Below are 24071 nucleotides of genomic sequence, written 5' to 3' on the forward strand. Positions count from 1 at the left end.
AGTTAGTTGATTTACCTTCAATAGTCAAAATTACTTTTCAGTTACTTTGTAGATTACTGTACACTTTACTTCTTGGATTACTTTTTAAGTTACTTTTGCTATTCAGTGTGATATACCTAGATATCACACTGGGACATTTCCTAGACAAAAGGTAAGTAATTCAGTTCTGGTACATTTGCAGTTTTTCAAGGTTTAATACAAACCAACTCCACACTTAAAAGAATTTTCAAAGAAAAGCAGTTAATGCAATCCTATAGAAGGTAATGATGTTATCGGTTTACAGGTAAGTACTTGGTTGTGGGAGTTTGGTTTTTGAGGTTAGAACCAGAGTTTCCCTAGGGTTGAGGATGCACTCTCAAAACACCATCAGCGGCACTAGGGCAGCCGGGTGCAGAGTGCAGAGGCCCAATGTTATCCAATTGGGAATAGGGGGGCTTCGGTTGGTGGCTGCTCACGAGCAGGCCACAAGGTTGTGGGAGCAAAGCTTCTGGTGTTAGGCTCAGGGCAAAGGGGGATCCGAGTTAGTAAACAAGGTGCACCTGCAGAGGTACAGGGGCAGCTGGGTGCAGGGTGCTGTTTTGGCGTTGCGTGCCATGTTGATTTCAATGGGGATTCTCCGGTTGCAACAAATAGTGCAGGCTCTGGGACAAAGATCTTCTAAGGGCGACCACCGGTTGGTGAGGTAAGTTGGGATGCCTGAGGATGCTGGGACACTGTCGGTTGCGCCACCCAAGCCTGTTGAATGTTGGGTGCAGGGGTGCCTTTAGGCGTCTGTTTTTTCTTACCGGCTCCGGTCACGGTAGGGTAGATCCTCCAGAAAGGGGCTGCAGGTGTCGATTGGAGACTCGAGGCAGGTCAGGGATCACCAGATCCCAGGTCAGGATCATGGGGGAGACTTCCTCATGGTGTTGGGCCGCTCAAACTCGGGCTGTGGCCATTGGGTGCAGAGTGGTGCAGGCTCGTGGATTTGGCCGGGGTCAGAATCTGTGACTGAGCAAATCCGGTGCTCACAGGAGACAAAGTCTTGGTTTGGGAAGGCAGGTCAGGTTGTCTGGGTTCTTGGGGGCTGCTGGCTGCAGGACATGCAGGATTTGGCTGGAGCAGGTTGAGGTCCGGACAGACTGGCAGGGCTGGGGCAAAAGCCCTTGGCGCCCTCCTCTTCTTCTTCAGCACATCTCTTCAGTCCTTCTTCTTCTTGTTTCTTCTTGTCTGAGGAGGCAAGGTTTGGGGTTGCCCCTTAATACTAGATTTAGAGGCGTTACAGGTAGGTACAGTTCAGGACCAATGGGTCCCTTCCTTGGGGTGGTTACACCCCCTTTATGCCATCCTCCAGTGGGAGGTGGGCATAAGCCTCACTCTGATTGGCTGGGTCCCCCTATCTGTAAGATGGTGGGGACTGAGAGTTGTGCTTCACCTCGCTTCCCTCACCTGAGGGGTGGGATTGGCAAAGGTGGGCACACCTCTCCTCCTAGCTTAGTTTTCCAGCTGATTCTCCCGTCCAAAGTGGGGTCAGAACCAGTGGGGGCCAGTTGCTAGGAGCAGCAAATTCCTGGGGTAGTTCACAAAAGCGGCAATCCTTTGAAGCTTCCCCTTTGTGGACCCTGCCCATCCTGAAGAAGGAGGCATGGCACCTCTTCCCAGGATGTGCATTGTTTCAGGACCCCGAGAGCAGCAGGCTCTCGACCCAGGGGTCCAGAAACATGTCTGGTGGTGGCAGCTGGCAAGCAGCCACTCAGCCAGGACACTAGAGTTTGATCTTTTTTCAGGGGGCATCGTAAGATGCCCTCTGAGTGCATTTTTCAGTAAATTTCACACTGCATCAGTATGGGTTAATGTGCTGAGAAGTTTGATACCAAACTTCCCAGTTTTGCAGTAAAGGCATTATGGTGCTTTGGAGTTTGTAATGACAAACTCCAGCACCATATACTCTTTATGGCATTACTGCACTTACAATGTCTAAGAATTGACTTAGACACTGGCATAGTGCACCCCGCTAGAGGGGTGGCTTACCTATGCCAGGGCAGTGGATTGTAGGATGGCACACAAGGATGTGTGCCATGTCGACTCTTCACTTTGTTCTGCACAAAAACACGCAGCCTGCAATGGCAGTGTGTGTGTGTAAAGGTACAGGGCTTCTAAGGGTGGCACGATAAGTGCTGCCGCCCTTAAAGGCCTTCCCTGGTCACAGTGCCCTTAGTACCATGGTACCTTTTACAAGGGACTTACATGTGGCTAGAGAGTTGCCAATTGGGTTTTGCAACAGTACAGTTTAGGGAAAGAAGATGGGCCCTGAGTACCTGGTTGGCAAGAACCCAGGGCACACTCAGTCAAAGTACATCAACAGTTTGGCAAAAAGTGGGGGCAACCATGCAAAAAAGGGCACTTAACTGCATCCCCTCTCCCCCATTAGCCACCCATCTGCTTCTTTGTACACATGAAGAGATCCCTCCTTCCCCTTCAGCCTCTAGCATATTAAAGTCAATATTAACAGTTCTGTGACCTTTTTTAAGTAAAAGGCTATGAATGAGGTTTACAAAAAGCTAATAGTTCCCATCCAGTTCGACCTCTGCCCTCTTCTGACAGTTATAAGGTGAGGCCTGTGACTGTGGTTTTGGAAATAGGTGGATGCCCTATCTCCTCAAACGTGAGATGAGAGGGGAGCTATGACATGAAAAGGGGGAGTCTCTCTGGCAAGCTCTGATATCAGGTAGGGGATACAGTCCCTCCTTAGAAGTTTGGTGACATGAAGTCGGACCTAGGGCTCTCTAAGGGAACTGCAATATCTGACTGAAGGAGGTTTTTAATGTCTCAATTTTTTCTTATTTACTTAATTCGTGTTTACTCATCTGGTAATTTGTGTTATTAAGCTTTATGCCCCACAGTCAGAGGGCCATTACATTCCATACATTGAGGCATTTGGAACCTGTAAAGAGAAGATGCGAGCAGGAGGTGGGCAGTCACATTTGTGGCACCTAAGTCCATGGTCCACCTCAGTGTCTCTGGAAAAAAATGATAATATAATGTTTGTAAAGGGCTGCTGAAGGATAAACTCCATACTTCAGTCTGTATGGGATTTTTTTGTTGGTGGAAGGATCTTGGATTTGACCAATCAAGGAAAGAAAGGATGAACGATTAACAACACTGGCCTGCCGAGTCTCCCTGTATCTGAGGGCTTTGCTAAGGCTGGAGAAACGCTAGCGCCCTGGGACTCTGTCGTTAAAGAGCACACCTCCACGTGGAGTCCAAATAAAAACACATGGCACCAACATTCTAATAGTTTCCAGCTGCTTCTCGGTGAGAATACGCAGTGACCCTGTCAAGGGCCATTTCTTTACTTCCCTGTGGTTACACATTTCAGGTGCTGTGCCTTGGGATAATTAATCAGATATCAAAAAGAGTTATCAATACAATATCAAAAAGTTATTCTTCAGCTTGTCTTTGGCATAGTGCAAATATATTGCCAAGCTTGACCAAGATAACAAAAGAGATTAATACCTTCTGCACTAGAAAGCACATGTCCTTCATCACTTTCACTTTCGTCCAGGATACTTTGGGGTGGTAATAACTTGAGAGGGAGAAACCCACATTAACAATTCTGAGTTTTAACATAGAAGGGGAGGGGTGACCAACTGACTCTGGGTCATTATAGACACTGTCTCTAGCCCTGAGCTTTTAACCCACAAACCACTGATTTATTAGTTTAATGTGTTCAATGGAAGTAAAACAAAACTCCAACACTCAGAATGCATTAAGCTGTCAAACAAAAGTCCAGAACTGGAAACAGCGTCCGTATAATCCTGGAGTCAGGTGGTCACCCTAATAAGGAGGTGGGTTTGAATGAGACTGGAAGCAGTAAAACATGTTATGGGGGGGGGGTTAAGAAAAGGAAATTAGGGGGCGAGCAAGGGTGCCCATTTTGTGGTGGGTATCAGTGTTGGAGCAAACTTTCATTTATGAGAAGTGACTGTAGGGGTGCAGAGCACCTGTGTAAAGTTCCCAAGTCATATGAAACATATAAATACTGAATACCGGGACCGCCCCAGGATTTTTTTCCAAGGTGAGGGACTGGCTGGGTGGTTTTGCCACTCCTCGGGAAACTCCACCCCAGTTTTTGCATTTCTTCACCTAGGAATGGCCCAAGTGATGCGGCCAGGCAGGATGCTTGGGTAGGAGTGTCAGCCAGTTGTTTACTCACTCTGAAATCTATCAGAAAGCTGCTCCATCTGATTCCTGAGGAAAATTGTAAATCCATCATTCATGCCTTGGTAACCTCAAAGCTAGAGTATGCGAGTAGCCTTTAGTTGGGTCTACCACCATACACGCTATACCACCCGCAGATCAGTCAGAACGCGGCAGCTCCGTTGATCCTGAGGATCCTGGCTCGCTCATCTGCTGCAGCCTCCTTGCATCGTCTACATTGGCTGCCCATTGTTAGTCACGTCAAATTCAAAGCTCTAATATTACTATTATTAATTATTAATTATTATTAATAATTATTAATTATTATTAATATTATAATACGATCAAAACACTCCTTGCAGACCTCTCTGCACTGCAACTAAACCCCTTCATCTCCACTCCAACTCACCTAGCTGGCCACATCCTAGACCCAGTCTTCTCTAACTTAGAAGAACTCACCTCGGAGCCACCCCTTCCTATGGGATGGACAGATCACTCCCTTATTAAATTGGCCATTCCGGTCAACAAAAGCAGGCACAATACGACATCGACCAGCCGTTTAAAACGACCATGGCATAAACTGTCTCAAGAGGACCTACACAAAACACTAGGGGATTTCCACCCTGACGCTAATTCGGACATCAACGTTAATTACAGCTCGTTTCACGAGTGGATTACGGGCGGACTAGACAGTCTTATCCCTGCTAAATGGACAAAAGGTCGTAACTCGCCATCTAACCCCTGGTACAACGACACACTCAAAAATCTACGAAAAGAGTGTAAAAAGGCAGAACGCCTTTGGCGTAGGGAATACAATAAAGAAGACAAAGCTAAATACCTTCTGTTACAGAAAACGTATCATAAAGCCATCCGTGCTGCACGGACCGCCTTCTACGCCAACAAAATTGAATCCAGTCCCACCCCCGCGAAAGAAATTTTCAAACTCGTACAAGAACTACAGAGCAGCAAAACACCCCCCCCTACGATCTCCTCTGAGCAACAGTGCGATGAACTTGCTAGGTTCTTCGTTGACAAGGTGCAGAAAATCTACACCTCCTTCCCCCAGCACGACCCTAATACCATCAGCTATCCCTCCGCTTCTCCTAGCTACTCGACCTTGACCTACATCCCAGAAATCTCCAAAGACATCCTCATCAAACTATGCAATAAAGTCAAATCTGGCTCCCCCGCAGACCCCATGCGCCCGGCCCAATTCCTAGAATCACTCAACTTCTTTCTACCAGTGCTAACCGCCATCCTGAACCTCTCCTTTACTTCAGCGTGTGTACCATCTGCCTGGAAGCAAGCGTGGGTTTCGCCTATCATCAAGAAACCCACCCTAGATCCATCTAAACCGGAGAACTTTCGTCCAATCTCCCTGCTTCCATGGCTCTCTAAACTCGCTGAAGCGCATGTCAACAGCACTCTATCCCAGCATATGGTCAAAAACAACATCCTGGACCCATCACAAAATGGGTTCAGACCAGGCCATAGCACTGAGTCTGCTCTCTTAGCCACCACAGAGCACCTCCGGACGATCTTGGATGCCGGTCAAAGTGCTGCGCTGATCCTTCTGGATCTCAGCGCGGCCTTTGACACGGTATCCCATATCATCCTTCTTAAACGTCTGGAGACCTTTGGAGTAACGGGCCATGCTTTGGAGTGGTTCAGATCCTTCCTCGAGAATAGGTCCTTTCGAGTTTCTGCCCCCCCCTTTTTATCTAAACCCCACCCTATTGAACAGGGAGTCCCGCAGGGCTCTGCGCTAAGCCCCTCTCTTTTTAATCTTTATGTTCAGCCTCTGGCGGCAGTGGCCAAAGATTGGGGCTTGACATTGGTATCGTACGCTGACGATACACAACTGGCCATCGCCCTTTCAGATGGACCTTCCAACTTTTCCTCTAATTTTAAAAACGGACTCTCTGCGGTCGCCCAATGGATGACCACAAACTGTTTACAACTCAACGGCGGGAAAACAGAGGTGCTTCTCCTTGGCAAAAACACCAGCCTTTGGAATGAGCACTGGTGGCCATCCTCTCTTGGTACCATCCCTCCCCCCAAAACCCTAGTGAAAAACCTGGGTGTCTGGATGGACGACTCACTCAACTTTCGAGCTCACACCAAGAAAGTTGCCGGCACCTGCACTGGCTTACTGAGAAGCCTTAGCCACATACTAGGCTTCTTTGACGCAAAGACCCGCCAACTTATCATCCAAGCCACCATCCTCTCGCGTCTAGATTATGCCAATGTACTCCTTCTTGGCGCCAACAAATGTGAGTTAGCACGACTCCAACGCGTGCAGAACCTGGCCGCTAGAACTCTGGTCGGCCTTCCCCGCAGATGCTCAGCCAGAGCAACCATCAGAAACCTGCACTGGCTCCCGGTTGACTCCAGAATCAAGTTTAAGACCCTCATCATGACCTTCAAAATTCTCAAACTTAACACTCCCCCTCTGCTTCAACCCCTTCTCACTCCCTATGCGCCGTCACGGAACCTAAGATCTTCCAACCAAAACCTTCTTTGCGTCCCACGTATAAAACTCTGCCGCATGGGCGGACGCTCCTTTAGGTTCCTGGGAGCCAAGATGTGGAATGAACTACCACATCATATTCGCGCGATCGACAACCTATCTGCTTTTCGGAAGGCAGTGAAAACTCTTCTATTCCCTTGTCTGTAAACTTTCCTCTGTCCTGGACCCTCTAGCTCAGGACCGGATCTGGGTTTCAGCGCCGGGACGCCTCATTGCCGGGGCAGCTGTAGCGCTTTACCAAAACATTAAGATAAGATAAGATAAGATTAATTATATTTAAGAAGACTGCATCCCTACCAACAAGGGAGATCACTGCACTCCAATAGACAAAAACTTTTACCTGTTCCCAAGCTCCACAAGCAGGGCACAAGTCCTAAAAAACAAAAGTGGGGGGACGCTGACGTCACGACAGGAAGTGACGCCATGAAAGGTGACTTGCACCATCAGACTCACTGCCTCCCCTCGCTCACCTATTAGATGGGATTGCATCAGAGAAGCCAACGTGTGAGCAGAGTTCTGAATGGGCTCCGATCTCGCCCCAGAGAGGCCAAAGAGTGAATGTGTGGCTCCATGTGCTTCAGTTATCGAGCTCCCGGTAAAATAAGTGGGGGGACGCCATCCACCCGCGTGGTACCCCGACTCGAGCCATGTGACTACAAGGTAAGAAAAGGTGGCCACTCATTTTCCTTCTTGACCGCCAAACTCTGAACTCGTTGCCTTAGGATCTATTTTGTAAGCTTCTGAAGACTCATATCTTTGATGTATCGCCCTCCTGACCTCTCGTTTGATTAGTTGCCTGTTCTACTTTTAAGCCGCTAGCGCCAGAACGCCTCTTCGGATGCAGCCATGCGCTTTATACAATTTGTTGTATTTTTTGTTTTGTATCGTATGGTGCTGCAGTGCCAGTGATATCCAAAAACACGTACTTCATCGTACTACTCCCTTTTGCTGGGTCTGTGCAGGCAGTCCGAGATGGTTAGGGCTGAACAATGGCCCACTAGCATAGTCCAAACAGCCTCCTAGCAGTAAATCTAAAATCTTGCGAGGGCGCCATAGAATTAGGTATCCATGACAACGGATCGCTTGACAGTCCCGAAATTCAAGCAAAACAACTGACCTTTATGGGTAGGCCCGCGCGACCATTAGGTAAATATCAAATATGTTTTTCATAGTTTTAAAGACCACCATTAAGCGGTTTTCTAAATGCTCAGTTTTCTCAGAAGAGGAAATGTAAGCAAAGGGAAATGAAGAGCGGGTTTCCCAGGATCACACGTTGCTGTGAGGAGGGAAATCAGGATTCGAATTCTAGCTTCCTGTTCCGATTTTGCCATCACTGCCATCTAGCCATTGCTGTTATCCGTGCTATGGACACTTCCCTCCCCCATACCCTATTGCAAGCAAACATATTTTGTGTTAAAAGAATACCTAATGTGTAATGATTATGTATAATCCTTTCTCATGTACATATACTAATCATGTCTCTTTTTATCTCTGTGCTTGCAAATTGATTTTTTGTACAGCGCTCAGAGTACCCTCGGGGTCTTGTTCGCGCTCTGAAAAACACCTGGCTACATCAAACATAAAATAATGCGTTTGTATTTTTTTTTTAGGGTCGCAAACCTGGATACTTCTCCTTCCTGGACCCATTCTCCCCTGGTGTGTGGCTGTTCATGCTGCTGGCCTACCTAGCCGTCAGCTGTGTACTTTTCTTAGTGGCAAGGTAATGGGCTTCTGGTTTCTTGGCCTTTCTCGCCATCAAGTGTCCACATGTAGGAACTACATGAATTGCAGAGAATGAATCCAAAGGTAGAATGACAACAGAAAGACGCCTACAGCGCCCCTGTCCGACTATCCTACTGTCCTTAGATTCAATTTGTTACATTTAAATGAAAATACTTCCCAGAGTTGACCACTTTAATTGAGGCACTGCGTTGTTTTACACAAACAGTAGGCTACGTCTAGCAAGTTAAAAAACACAAGCTATTTCCACCAATCAATTGAGCTTTTACATCAGAGATTGTAATTAAGGGGGTTGTTTGGATTTTGACGGATGGAATTTACTCTGAGGGCGACGGAGTAAACCACTCCGTCACTCTGACAGAGTTCCTGCCCACCAAATTTAGAATCGACCGCCAAGCTGGCTGTCATTTCTAAAGCTTTGGCAGGAATCGTGGCCACAGCGGTTCTTGCCAATGCTTTTTTAAAGTTTGACGCATGGCTCCGTCATCACGACAGGTCTGTCCGTCAAACGTTTTTTTTTTTTTTTTAAATGCCCCCCCTTGCCATGGAAGTTATCGCCCATGGCGAGAGGAGCATTAGACAGTTTTCACTGCCCCTTCCAGGCAGTTTTTTCCTGGAGATGATGGGCAGTGAAAACTGACTTGTATATCCACCCGGTGTGCGGACATAGAGGTCAACCTCTGATTGCCCTTACGCCGTCGGGCCATCGGAGAGGTGTAAATGCGACTAAGACTGACTAGTCTCTGCTATGGTTACACCAGTGGTCAACCAAGAATTACATTTGGTAGGCGGACCATTATCTTGGCAGTTGTGATGGAGTATTCTTGCAGCCAAGATATAAATCAAGCCTTAAACAAGGTTAAGTTCTGGACCGAGGTGCCCGCTATAAAAGGCCACATCAGTACGTTATGTGATGTAACACTTCATAACTGGGTTAATGATTTACATGTCCACACACATGTAATGTAATGAAATGTAATGTATGTATACTTGTAAAGCGCACTGTTACCCCAACACGTGGCATCCTGGCGCTGTATACTACTGGGGAACCCGTCTTGGCTTTCCCTGTGAGAGGGCACCCCCAAGGTGAAGCCAGGCATCCTGGCGCTGCTAGGGCCGTTGTGGAGATTAAGCAAGCTATTGCCCAGAGTTTCAGAGTGGGACCCATGGTTAGCGTAGGCACCTAGGTGAGAATTATCGAGTCCGCGGACATTGACCCAAGACCCTGCCGCGTTGGGAATTGAACCCTGGTCCCGGGTCGACCTCTGCTTCAGGGTCTGCCGCTTCTAACCAGTGAGCCACACTTCTCCACATACATGAGATGTTTTACTATTGTGATTTCTTTTCACAAAGTCTGCCTTTAACATATCCGCATGGGGCTTTCAGTAGTCTGTGGGGGGGAACATCACTTACAACGCATTTATTACAACGCACTACCATTACATCGCAACCATTACAACGCAAACCATTACAACGCATTGCGCTGGGGGGCGCTCTAGGATAGGGAATATATTTAATTTACTATCCAACACCTTCCCTACTATCCACGGGGACTGGAGTTGGAATAGTAAATTAAATAATTCACTATCCAGCGCCTAAAAGCACTATGCGTTGTAGTGGTATGCGATGTAAAAATCGCGTTGTAACAGCAGGCGTTGTAATAACCTGCGTTGTAGTGACACCAATCCGTCTGTGGGTGGTGTTCCAAAGAATTCTGACGTTTTTAAAATTTGGGGGCAGATTTACTAGGTTTTTGTGTCGGGGTGTGTTACTTTTGTGGTGCAGCCTCGATGCAAAATTATTTTTGGTATTTACTAAACTATGCAAAGTGTTTAAATTTAGTAAATACAAAGTAATACAAGGCAGCGCATAGCGCTATCTTGCATTACCTCGTGTTGGGAAGGCGTTCCATAGGGGGCGCATGGGTGTTCCCATGCAGCTACAATTGGATTTTGGCGCATTCCCGGATTTACAAAAGCTACTAAACCTGGGAATGCTTCAGAATGATACGCCTTCACCAGAAAGGCATATATGTATGCAGCTTTCTGTAGCACACACAGAAAGAGAAATATGCTTGTAATATTCCTTAACCCCTTGCATGCGACTGCAATTCTGTGCCTGTGTGGCTAAATCGCAAGTGGGCGGGTTTATGACTGCCCCCAGCCGTCATCAGCACACGAGCGCCTTAGTGCATGACGGACGGGGGCCGCCATCAGCATGCAAGGGGTTAAGGAATGTTGTGGTGCAGGAAGGTATACCTTCCTGCACAAAAACAAGAGGCAGACATGGGTGCCTGCATTGGCGCTAGACAACCTCATGTGCGCAAGCGCAGGGAGAAAGCTTAAGAGCTCCATAACCCATTAGATAGGGCACTTTCTGCTCACTCCCATTCATGCAACGCAGCACAGCAAATTGACTTGCCACACTGCGTTGCGTGAATTCCAAGTAATCCGCCCCTAGATTTATAGAAGATTATGGCCCTAATTCAGAATTGCACAGTACTGGGTCCCCAGTTAAACCACATGAAACTGCATGCAATTTTTCTGTTTCCGTCCCATAAAATCACCCCCGCACCGTGCAATTTTGAGTAAAACCCAATGGAATGAGAAATAACCATGTGGGACCGATTTTTGGGTTGTAAAGCCACACAGAATCCACTATTCCATTCACTTTTACTGCATATATTTACCACCTGCTGTGAGCAGATGTTAAATGGATGCGCAGGCCCGTGGGAGGGGTGTAGAAGTGAGGGAGGGGTAGGGGAGTACAGGAGGGAATGGAAAGGTTTTTCTTTCTAGCAAGAGGATCCTACAATGCTCCCTCTGCTAGAAATTAAACATATGGAGTGAGGCTTCCCTACTGCTGCTGCATCCATCACCTCATTGTGTTTGGCTCTCCCACACCAGATAAAACCAAGTGAGATAAAACCAAAAATGGCATAATAATGCACAACAAAATTAAAGCATAAATCATGCGTTCCTTTCGCTCCTCAGTCCTTGTAATCAGGGCCACTGTCTTTAGTTTGCTTCAGTCGCTATTATTTAGCTGTTGAGTTAAATTGTCTGCTGCTTGCATACTTTGCACTTGGTGTACGAGGCTCGAGCTCTCTGACTTCTTGTTCTTGTGTTGCCAGGTTAACACCATACGAGTGGTACAGCCCTCACCCCTGTGCACAGGGCAGATGTAACCTGGTGGTAAACCAGTACTCGCTGGGGAACAGCCTTTGGTTCCCAGTCGGTGGCTTCATGCAGCAGGGATCGACAATCGCCCCACGCGCTCTGTCCACGCGGTGTGTCAGCGGTGTCTGGTAAGGCTTAATAAACTCTGTTGCGTCCCCTGCCTTAGGGCTCTGCAGCGGTCCTGTGACCACCCCTATGCAGGCATGGCTTTGAATGACAACTGGGGAAGGAGCTACTTGAGATCTGGAGACATTCATACTGGTGGTTTTTTATGCATTCACTTGGCCTTTTGATATGCCTGTGTGGGTCCCATATTATTGCTTCATAATGCTCTGCTTTGGCAGAGGTGTAACATCCTGTTAGAATAAAATGGAGTCTGGTGCTTGAGTATATAACCCATGCTCTAGCCGAGACCTGTCCCAAAACTTGGGCACATCAGTACACAAGACTGGAGCTGCACGAAAACACAGGGAATGCAAAATATTGCATCCAATGAAATCAACTGATCTCAGCTTTATTGTTTTGTTGCTAGAATGTCTATTTTTTAAACAACAAGTGTGCTATTTAGGCGCATTTAAGCTTCTCAATGGCACCTTTTGGTGTACTGTCAAAGAGTAAAAAGCATGCACTGCTTGTATTTTATTAAGAAGGTAACAGTATTGGGTGGCAGTTGCACCAAAAACAACTACGGTTTAAAAAAAATACAAACAGAATTTTTCTTTTTTCTCAGCGGCATTAAAAAGCGTACCTTTTAGATATGTTAAGCAAGGTCAATTGTAGTTTCTTTTAAGATAATTTCACCTTGAGTGAGTGCCAATATCACTAATTATTTTGAATGTGGAAGAGATACAAGGTATTTACAAACGATAAAAAATGCCATTGCATTTGCTTATCACAGTTATGTGTGTGTGACCCCGTAAAGGCCGGTGCGAGTCGACATGTACATGGACATTTTCACGAAGGGCAATAAAAACATTGAATCCAGCCCTAACTCCATGACTAGACTTACATCTTTCTTGCAGCTCTGTGTCAGTACCTTGTATTTTCCTTCTACCGTACTATAAAGATGGTGCCAGAATGATTACTGTTGACCATGGCAACCCAAGTTTACAACTCATATTCCCTCTTTTGACCAAAACTGTGAGTCCAGACAGATCACTTTATCCCAATGTGAATGAGGTCCAATCCATTATGGATGCTTAGACACAGGTAGATGACAAGTAGTATGCACTATGTTCTGCATTACAGGTATGCCTCTCCGTCTCTTTACAGGTGGGCCTTCACTCTGATCATCATCTCCTCCTACACAGCCAACCTGGCGGCCTTCCTGACAGTCCAGCGCATGGATGTGCCCATTGAGTCGGTGGACGACTTGGCGGATCAGACGGCGATCGAGTATGGGACCATCCATGGCGGCTCCAGCATGACCTTCTTCCAAGTAAATCATGTTGTGGTTTTCGGGGGATGCTCGGCTGTAGAGAACGGCATTGGTGCTTTACCTTTCTCTGTGTGACCAGTAGGGAAAATGCCAGACACTCCTTAAAGGGGTTGAAATATAAGTTTTTGATAAGTGAGAATTACTCAGGAAAAGGGTCATGACTGCACAACATTGGAAAAGGCTACACTTCACGTAAGCGCCTCTCACATTCCAAATTAGTGTCTCATTCAAGACTTCTTGAATGTCTCTTTCAAGACTTCCATGAACCAGAAGTCATCAAAAGTGCTCTTTTAGCTTCTATAAAATGACTAAATAAACGAATAATGAGATCAGCCATGGGCCATGCCATAAAGAGATCTTAAAAGAACGAAAATGTGATGGATATAAGGTGAGAATAAATCATAACCACTTAAATGCTTTAGGTAGCATTCCATTCCATTCAATTTTTTGTTTGTTGTGTCATTACAGACAGGGACTAAATAGTTGAAGATCAGTGTTGGCCCTACTCCAAAGGGCAGTCCACCCGCACTCAACTTGCCCTGCTCTTTGGAGCTCTTTAATGCCACAGGCTGGTGGGCGAGGATGCTCCCGCTTGCCGCTTCAACACACTTCAAATGGAATGGTAACAGAACCGGGGTCAACAATGTTAGAGTGCTGAATGTTGTCTCAAAGAGGCTTGTGAATACTTGGGGACCCTCCACGCCCATGTAAACTCTGCACTGGCATGTCACTCAGAGGCTGCTTGCTTGTGAACATAAATGCAGGAGGCCCCATGTTCACCAAGACCCAGGGAGCAGGCAGGTTGTTTCTCGCAACATATTCATTTGAAGTCTGCATTCAAACAGAAAGGGGCCTTATCTTAACATGCCCAAGTCTCTCTCTGTGGCCACTGCATCATGGCTCTGCAGCATAACATAATCTTCTGCAGTGCTGGATGACTTTATACAAGCAGTAGATGCTCCCGCTTAGTTGTCTACATACACGCCTGCTGGTCTATGTTTCCTTTCTTACTGGTCACGCATGTATGTGATGATTGCGGGTTCCATGACATGACACCTCGGGTGGGAGTGTTATGACAAGAAAGCCAATTTAAAGCAAGCAAGGGAAGTGGTAGAGCTTCAGACAAGGAGGGGCGGAGACTGCGGGTCGGCAATTGGGAGACTAGTTGATGTCAGCAGAGCAGGTTTTGGCAAAAGAGAACGACAAGGGATTTCAGGAACTCCCCATTCCAAAATGGTGTCTGTGTGACACAACAGGGTTGCAGGGCTGGTGACAAACTGGAAGCCAATGACTGGTCAGGTACTGATAGACAGTGACAGCAGGTAGAAAGCTGGAGCGCCGCTATGACAAGGAGATGAGCAGAGAAACTAACAGCAAGGATAGGAGTCCGAGGAAGATGGGAGACATAAGAAGTAGCGGACAGCATAACTGTGGTTCAAAACGCCCTGACCAAAGACACGAAAATAGCACTATCCCCTTGGCTAGGAAGTAAAAGCAAGTAATAATTGGGTGTGGTGGGCTCCTCAAACCCATGGGCCCCTCAAAGTAATAGGCTCAGGGCCTTTGAGTCTGTTGCACTAATGACAGATGAACCCTTGTCATGTCACGGGACCGGAAGTGAAGATGAGGAGGAACAGGCACATGCATGGCAATCTCCTCAGTCAGCCTTGACTCTCAGGTAGTTGTTTTCTTCCATGTGGAATGTGGTTGGAGTCGCAGGAGTATTTAGGCCATTTTGGCATGTAGCACCATTCTCAAGAAAACCTAAAAGTCAAATCGGACCCAAAATGAAAAATGAGGCCTTGTTTGATGGATCTAAAGCTCATTTAGCCCTGACTGTACAGGTCGAGAATATTATCCTTATTCAACTTCCCTGGCAGTTTTTTGTGCGTCCCTTTTTTCTAATCAGCCTCAAACTGGGTGGTACATTCGGCACTTGATGGTAGATATTATCTTGGGGTTGCAGATAGTGTCTTTTAAATAAACCACAAAATAATACAATTATTCTGCTTATGATAGGCGGACTGAAATACCTAGTCGAGATAATGTCAAAAGAGTGTTCGTGGCTCCTATCAGATAACTTATGGTAGCTGCCTGGAGATAGGGGAGCTAGATGTTTGGTCCTACTCTGAGAGGAGGTAAGTTTATGAGCTGACACGTTTGGGATAAGAGTGTCTCTTTCCTTACCTATTTGAGGCGCTTAAGGGTTTAGATATGGTTTTCATATGTAGCTCCAGATGGTAAGATCCATGTCACATTTTCAGGGTACGTTCTAGCTTTTCAAGTAGATTCAATTTTGATTCATTGGATGAAAAAGTATCTTGCGGCTCTCTCAAACGTCTATCGTGTATCTGGCTTTTAGCGGCATGAGTTTGACTGGACTGGTATAGATGCTTGATGTTTTCAGCTTTCATTTATTGAGGTCTTTTGTACTTCTTTGAAACTTTCATCCATTTCTGTGACTTAGAAGGCAATGCAAGTTTATAGCATGAAATCGTGAGTTGGTTTTGATCAACTCTCTTGAGTTCTGTGCGCCATGAAAGCTGTTTCTATGGTAGCTTGTATTGATTCTTGATAGCGCTTTGTTCATCACTGCAGAGAAGTCAAGTGTCTGTGTTTGTTTCTTCTGCTCTCTTTCCTCTTGTCTGGTGCGTGCCTTCCCAAGGCTGTCAGTTCTCCACGCCTCAGCTAGTAGTGCCTGCTTGCCATACATCTCTGATTTTTAATGCTATTGTGTTCACTCTATCATAAAAGGCAAAATAAAAAATGTTCAATGGCACATCATTATGTTTTAACTGAAAAGCTCTTTGACTACATACGTTAAACATTGCAGCAATCCTGTCTGTTCTTTGGTGTTGGCCAAAGGTCCATGCACATTTCCCTTTAGTATATCTCAGGTGTGTGATTGTCAGAGCATGGTCCTACTTCTAACAGGAATGCCAGAGCCTGAGAAATATGGGCACAGATTGATGCTGTATTTGAGTACACACAACATAGCTTGCATGGGCACACCAACCAAAGATATGCTGAGAACTCACAGCTGCGCTCGCAAGGGATGCTCTTCATAAGATAGGTCTGCTTAGCCAGCTTCCTATACCTAAAAATACACAGCATGGAAGTAGGCCTGGGTGGAGTGCGCGCAGCTTCACTCTGCAGAACTCCATGAAGTGCTGGAAAATCTCCACTGCAATCCATGGAGTTCTGACAGCAATGGAGTCTGTTAAGTTGCACTGCTTGCACTGGTTTTTTTGCGCCAGGAGATCGTCTAGCGCTGTAAAATCACTGTGAATGGCAATACGCATCGTGCCAGAGGGTGCTGAATCTTTCTGCCACTCGAGTAGACATTCTACCTGAGCAGCAGCTTCCTCAACACGAGTGGCAGATTTCTCAATGCGAGCAGTCGTGACCTGCCGCGACCGCCCGCATTGTGAAATCCCGCAGAGAGGAAGTAGTAGTAGTAGTACATTTATTGCACAGTTAATTAAAACTCACAATTTAAAATACATAAAAATTGGTTATCAAACATTTAAAATTATTTGCGTAGTACATATTGTCGATTAGTCAGTTAATGTACTTTGTTTGGATCGTAAGCTCAGAGTTGCTCAGAGCAGTGTCTGGCTATTGCACATTTACCTCTTTTTCTGCTTCATTAATTCTTTTTGCCACTGCGTCAAGGTATTTTGTAATTCTGCAGTTTAGTTGAATCTCTTGCGGATTGAAACACAGTTTGACTGCCTGTTGACAGGATCTAATCCCCTTCTGATTCCATATTGCACGTAATAGTGTTCTTCTTAGGTTCGTTAAGCTGGGACAAATACATATTGTGTGGACTAGATCTTCAGGACCTGTTTTGCAGAGTCGACAAATTTGGTCGTCCTGAGTCCTCTTCCATGGAGCCAGATGAGGGAGAATCGGAAGAATGCCTATCCGCAGCTTTAGGAATTTTTCCTTAATCTTCTTTTTAAATCCTTGATCTAAATACACTTGAGGCTTTAGAGTTTTATAGTCGTTTAAGACTATCCATCCGTGTGCCCTTTTTGCCAGGGTTTCTTTGTCTTCCAGCAGGGATGTTATTTTAGTTACTTTTGTTACCAGCTTTTTAAAGTGTTTATGGTCTACTGGGCTGTTCCAAAGGCCAGTCAACTCAAGATTTTGTAGAGATTCCGTCAGATACTCTCTAGCGTGTGATCGTTCGCGTCTTTGCAGCTCAGTCCAGAGGTGGGAATTTAGGGTGCTTGGCTCTGCGTTTCTGATCTTGTGCCAGCATTTTATGAAGCTGCCCCTTCTTTCCACTGTTTGCTTTTGTACCCCGAACTCCAGACCGATTTGTGCTGGTGAGACATAACTAGGAAGCTGGAAGATTGACCTGTAGGTTCTGGCGATTACTTTGTCTATTGTCAGAGCGTCTTTTCCAAAAGTTGGTTCACTCCCATATGTTAGTGTCGGTTGGAGACGAGCTCTCAGTACCTGCAAAAAGGGGTCGAGCGTGTGGTCAGGCAGAAGCTTCTTCAAGGGTTTAATCGCGGGGAAGGTCATGGTTCCTTTTCGGTGTAGCGACTCTAGTTGAGGTTTAAACGACCCTCTGCTATCCAGTAGGACACCCAGGTACTTGTAGCACGTCACTTGGTCCAATTTGTGACCATCCAGGAGCCAATTGTTTTTCCTGGCCTTGTTGTAATTCACAGCCATGATTCCTGTTTTTTTCAAATTGATAGTTAAGCCGTTACGATGCGAGAATGAACTAGTAGTGTTCAAAAGATGTTGGAGGACTGTTGGGGTGCGGCTTATTAGGACAAGATCATCGGCATAGAGGAGATTGGTCAACGTAATGTCCCCTAGCCGCGGGGCGTGCGATTTGGTACTGTCCAGTTCCCCTGGTAGATCTGCCAAGTAAAGGTTGAACAGGGTCGGGGCTAGGACGCACCCTTGTTTCAGGCCTTAATTCACCTTGAAAGGTGCGTCCCGTCTCCCAGCTTGATCTTGAGCCACGTGTTGGTGTGGAGTAGGATGAGTTGCCTCAAGAGGGGGTGGGGTATCCCCCATTTTTCAAGCTTTTGCCATAATTTACCCCGGTCCACATGGTTAAAGGCTGAGCTGTAGTCTATGAAGCACATAAACAGCGAGTTTTTTCCTAATTTTGCCGCATCTGTAAGTAGGGATAGAGCCATGATATTTGTGGAAGTACCCTGTCCTCTGCAAAATCCTGTTTGGGTCGATGGAATTATATGCATTGTCTCTGCCCATGAAGTCAGTTCTTCTAATAGAATGCCGGCATAATATTTGGCCTCTATATCTAGTAGGGCTATCAGCCGATAATTGGCAGGATTGCTCCTGTCTCCTTGCTTATAGATAGGGCTTACGATAGATCCTTTCCAGGATTCCGGGCATGTCTCTAATTCCAGTGTGCTCGAAAATAGTGGTACTAAGATATCGCTACAAAATTCAATGTCATGTTTGAATATTGATGGTGGTATCCCGTTTGGGCCCGGGGCTCCTTCCGTTTTCCCCTTCTTTATTTGAGTTTTTATTCGATTAATAGTTATTTTGATGTCGTTTTCAGGGTTGAATGTTGATGTGCTGTTATTCTTTTCTCCCCCTGCCTTCTGTTGGTCATGTTGTGCTCTGATGTTTTCTCCTGCGTTTCTGGGCCCTTTTTCTACCTTCCTTGTTTCACTGATCTCCGTAATAAGCTCATTTCCTTGTGTTGTCGGACCTGTGGAGTTGTCTTGGTTGGGTTGATTAAAATGATTGTGCAGGTAATCTGCCCAAACTGGCTCTGATATATGTGAGCTTATCCCGTGGTGCCCTGGCCGCTGCAGGCTATGAATTCTTTTCCAAAAGTTGGCGCTGTTTTTTTGTTTTGAATCGTGCTTTATTTTTGCCCAAAATTCATCATTCGTTTGCCTTTTGTTCTCCCAGGTTGCCTTTTTCAGACTTGCTTTTAAACCGCGTAGGATGTAATGTAGGGGCTCTTTTGTAGGTAGAGAGGAGGTATAGCGCGCAATTTTTTCTCATGCGCTCTTGCCAACTTACAGTGACTCAACTCCATGTCACTTTGCAGAGTTTTTCAGAAAGTGGGCAAAACTCAGCAAACGCCACTGGCGGAGCAGAATTCTTCACCCACCCCTAAATGGAAGTCCATGCCTCACAAAGCAAACATGGTCAACACTCTTGTCCAAGTATCCAATGCTCACATTACTCCAGTGTCTCTCTCTGGGTAGATCATAATCTGGCCAAGACCTTTCTGATTGTGGAAATTTAAATTTTGAAGCACCTCTCCCACAGGCCTGTACTGGTGGGGTTGTCGAAGTCCCAAATTGAGGTCCCGCCGCCCAACCAGGTATTGATTCAGTCGCTGTGGGTTTGACAAGTGCTTCTCTTTCTCTGTGTTGCAGAACTCCCGTTACCAGACCTACCAGCGCATGTGGAACTACATGTACTCCAAGCAGCCTAGCGTCTTTGTGAAGAGCACAGAGGAAGGGATTGCACGGGTCCTGAACTCCAACTACGCATTCCTGCTGGAATCAACTATGAATGAGTACTACAGACAGCGAAACTGCAACCTCACGCAGGTCGGAGGGCTGCTGGATACCAAGGGCTATGGAATCGGCATGCCAGTAGGTATGCAGCAGACCCCCTTCAGATGGGCACAGACCGACACACATTGCTGCATGACTTTCGCACCACCAGTTGTGCTGATTGACATGCAGATTCTTTTGATGTATATATGCATCGCACGCTCCTAGGTGGCACCATCACATTTCAAACTTGTTCCTGGGGTAGTACCCCATTCACATTTCAGGCCAGTATTCAATGAGAACAAACTTGAGGGTTTTCTGGAATGCATGTTTGTCTTCTTACCCAGATGGGATACTGCGAAATTGTGTTTGCACACATTCCCCTTCGGTAGCCACTAGATTGGTAGTTTGCCTAAGGTCAGCCTACGGGTAGAACCAGTAATGGTAGCCTAGGCAAATATTTGGTTGTATCCTTAAACAACTGGATGATTTGATACTTATCTTGGGACACAAACTAGGGGAACAGCCCTTTCTAGACTGTGACACTTCTCAGAAATGGAATTAAAGTATATTTAAGACTCCTTGCTTTCCGTTTTTACTGATTTTTATAGATAAATACAGACAGGAGAAAACCCTGTATTTTCTTGTCTGTATTTATTTTCAAATGTGTATAAAAACGGAAATAATAAATATAGATAAATACAGACGGAAATGTCAAAAAAATAAATACCATAAAATCGGGAGCCCAAAGTATATTATAGCCACTTTAAATATGCTTCTGAGTGTTCCATCCTTTTAACATAAAAAGATCAAGCGAAGCTGGCACGAGTGTCTGGGGTTGGTGGTCAGAGTATTGGGTGACCAACGTAAAAAGCATTACAGTAGCCCAGAATACCAACGTTATCAATCTGCTTGGAATGTTGAGATTGACTCCAATAGAATGCTCAGATTCCAGGCACTAACTGTGGTTGGGTTTGTGCTTGCGAGTTCCAGTGGCAGGTAGGCTCATTGCCCACCGGCTGTTCGTCGTTAATAGCTGTTTATTGCCCTTCCTCTTATTAACTGTCGTCACCCTGGACCCATTGTTGCAGGATGGGTAGAGGGCACCCACAGCATGGGGCAGTAATGATTTATTAAAGGCTGCCCTATGGTGATTAAGCCGGGCATTGTTTCATAGCCATCTAAATGTTGAGGGATGCTTGTTAGAACACAAAATGATTGTGGATATCTATGGATTGGGGGATAGACGTGCAGCCGATATCACTGAGTGATGTGGGTGTGCTCGCTTGCACAACAGAAATTGTGAGGTGATGGTCGGGTGTGGCGGAACCCAAATGAGTGAGGCAATGCAAGAATGTGTTCTTTGTGTGTTCTGAATGTTTCCTAAAAGGATTTAAAATGTTTAAAGAGAAAATGCAGGATACTGAATCGATTTTTCCTTCGTGGAGGGAGTTGAATGAATGGCTCTGTACCAGCCCCACCAGCTTTTTATCAAATACCTCAGTTTTAAAATAAGCTGCAGAGTCTGAAAATGAGGTGAGAAGAGAACTTCGAAGGTTCTCGAAATTTTGGAAGATTGGCGGTGGCGTGTCTTGGAATGTGGGATGGGGACTTTCTCTTAGTCCTTGAGGCTTCTTCTCGTGCCAGATTGTAGGTGGATGAAAATAGTTTATTAACACTTCCTCTTTCGATACAGGCTCAGCCTTCCGCGATGAGATCGACTTGGCGATTCTCCAACTGCAGGAAAACAATCGTCTGGAGATTCTAAAGCGCAAGTGGTGGGAAGGTGGAAAGTGCCCAAAGGAAGAGGATCATAGAGCGAAAGGTAAGCATAAAATGGTTGTCCTTCCTGGTTCCTGACTACACGTGCAGAGGTGTCAAATTACCTGTGCTGCCATTAGTAGACATAGTGAGATGATGTATCAGTACCATCATCCCCGTGCGCATGTGCATATTTGTGACATCATGTGGTGTACATGGATACCCGTCTGCCTTGCCCATGGTACGACATGCACAATATACCAGTGTGTATTTCGACATATGTACTTGCAGAAATGTGACATATAAATACACATTGCTACATGCATGAGTGGACGTTTTAACATCGTGGCACCCGATGAACAGTCTAAAGCAATTAAATTGGCTAAAAATAGAAAAAACACTCTGGGTCTCATTTACGAGTCCCCTAGTGGCACTTTTGCACCGACAGAGCGTCACTTTTTTGATGCTCCGGTGCCCTAATGTGCCGCATTTTTACAAGGCCACATAAAGCCACTTTTTGTGGCTTTTCATGGCCTTCTCAATATTTGCCCCTTTCACGCAGAACTCTGCATGAAAGGGACGTTCCATGGGTATTGCTCTTCTGCAGCACAGATAGAAAGAGGAAAACGCCTCTTGTGATCAGTGGCATAACAAAGGCTAATGCAGCCCCAACGGTGTAGGTGGGGGCCCTAAGCTCCAGGCGGCCCCCTCAGCATTGTGTCCTGGCCTGAGAGCTCCTAAGTGTGTCTAGATGGGGGCGGCCCCTCCATGTACTTTGAGGGGGGGCCTCAAGTTTTGTTATACCACGGCTCGTGATTGTTTTTTTGCAGGAACGTGTCCCTTCCTGCACAAAAACAATCCCCCGCGACACAGACACACCTCCACCATGGCACAAGGGTGCCTGCTCTGGCACATGGCAGCCCATGTGCGCAGCGCAGGGGAAATGGACAAGAATGCGCCATATCTCTACGGCGCATTCCTGCCCTTTTCATTTGGCGCAGAGCAGCGCAGCAAGATTCCTTGTGGCACTGCCCTGTGCAAAAACCCTGCAACTACGGCCCTTTGAATCTGTCACAAGTCTTTTATTCGGAGCGAATCATCTGTTCATAGAAACCTAGTCATAATTTACAATCGGCTACACAGGGACTCTTGGAGATCCATAGAATCACAAAAGTTAGACGGGCAGACCGTACCTTTTTCTGTGGCAGTCTCAAAGCTATGGAACTCTTTACCTTGCTCTCTGAATCCGACCTAAGATACTTTTTCCTTTAGGAAAGTATTAAGCACGTTTTTTGTCAAATTAGACTGCGTTTGTGATCAGTGTACAGTGATTACACACCAACGCCAGGATGTCCTTCGGGTAAAAGAGTGCTTTATAAAACTACAAATAGAATAGAGCAGAGTACAATATAACAGAGCAACAAGGGTGTGTAAAAGGAACGCGTGGCCTATCCGTGCATATCCCAAATGCACCACTGGAGCTCTGCTCTACCTTAAGCCGATCCAAATATCTGACACACCTTTACACAAGTATTTTATGTTAACCAAGGGTAGAGATCTCACACGGTAGCGTCTTAATTCTTGACTGAGTAAGTACAATTGTGCCATGTCATTAGCCAGGTGAGAGCATGTAGAGTTGAATTTGGCCATCCTGTGGAACCATCTCCAGACCCCAATGTTGTGAAAGGCAGTCTATGTTGGCATTTACCTCGCATCAACAGACGGAGTTCATTTCTGTGAGAGATGTTTTTTATTACATTGGATAACTTCTCCATTTCATAATGGTGGCTAGGCCCATTGATTTTGAGATCTCGCTCACCCCACACATGTACTCAACTTTGGGTTTGAAATAACACCCTAGCATGGGAAGTTTTTGTGAGCGGGGTTTGTCAGGTCCTGTACAGCATAGAGAAGTTTGGGGAATCCCATTTATATGGTTTTTGTCATGAGTCCATAAGTTTAGTGATGGTAAGGAGTTGATGTCACATTTGTGTTCACTTTGTGAAGCCACACTTACACAGAAAGTGCTTCATGGTGACTCTTGTGTTGAGAGAATTTTGCGGAGGCATGCTCGAGACAGGAAGTGTTTGGGAGGTGACATTTCTACCTGGGAGTTGGCTGCTTGATCATCCTCTGCCCCAGGAAGTTCTCATGAGGTGACCAGTTGGCCAAGAGGTGTTTGTGAAGTTAAACTCCTGACACATTATAGATCTTTGAATTATTGGGAAGGTAACACTTCTGTACATGAAATGTTCTTGTAAATCAATAGTCCTCTGCCTTAGAGGGGGTTGTGAGGTCACACTTACTCCTAAGAATTGTTTATAAAACAGCACTGTAATGTGGTGGGATGTTATATTGTGCTGGGAAGGGAACTCTACCATTTTTTGACATCATGGAACTTGATACAGGTGTAGTTTCAGCTCTTAGTTATGAGCTCCTCCTCCACTGTTGCTTCTGGACTTCAGTTACCTCGGTGTAAATCGACTTCATTTTTACTGCTCGTGTGTCCCTCCGTTCAATAATGACATGCTGGCTGAACTTGGAGGAGAAGGGCCAGGCCTGTGGAAAAGGACCACGCGGGAACGGTTGCTGATAATGCTGGAGGGGAACTGCTGTATCTTCAGCAGGGCCGTCTTAACAGCATTACAGGCCCCGGGCAAAGCAGTTCCCTGGGGGGAAACATCATTTACCACGAAGGCATTACCACTACTCACGTTTACCACGTG

General features: G+C 46.0%; 1 protein-coding gene across 1 annotated transcript in view; it reads left to right on the forward strand.

The window, feature by feature from the left end:
- The window catches only part of GRIK4 (glutamate ionotropic receptor kainate type subunit 4), a 1036684-nt gene that overhangs the window by 932624 nt on the left and 79989 nt on the right, over nucleotides 1–24071 (forward strand). The window contains exons 13-17 of the mRNA XM_086958780.1: nucleotides 8320–8429; nucleotides 11583–11756; nucleotides 12901–13066; nucleotides 19462–19687; nucleotides 21281–21409. Of these exons, the coding sequence (XP_086814906.1) occupies nucleotides 8320–8429; nucleotides 11583–11756; nucleotides 12901–13066; nucleotides 19462–19687; nucleotides 21281–21409 (805 nt within the window). The remainder of the gene's footprint in view (nucleotides 1–8319; nucleotides 8430–11582; nucleotides 11757–12900; nucleotides 13067–19461; nucleotides 19688–21280; nucleotides 21410–24071) is intronic.

Source organism: Lissotriton vulgaris, chromosome 2_1 (assembly GCF_964263255.1).
Source record: "Lissotriton vulgaris chromosome 2_1, aLisVul1.2, whole genome shotgun sequence".
Classification (NCBI taxonomy): domain Eukaryota; kingdom Metazoa; phylum Chordata; class Amphibia; order Caudata; family Salamandridae; genus Lissotriton; species Lissotriton vulgaris.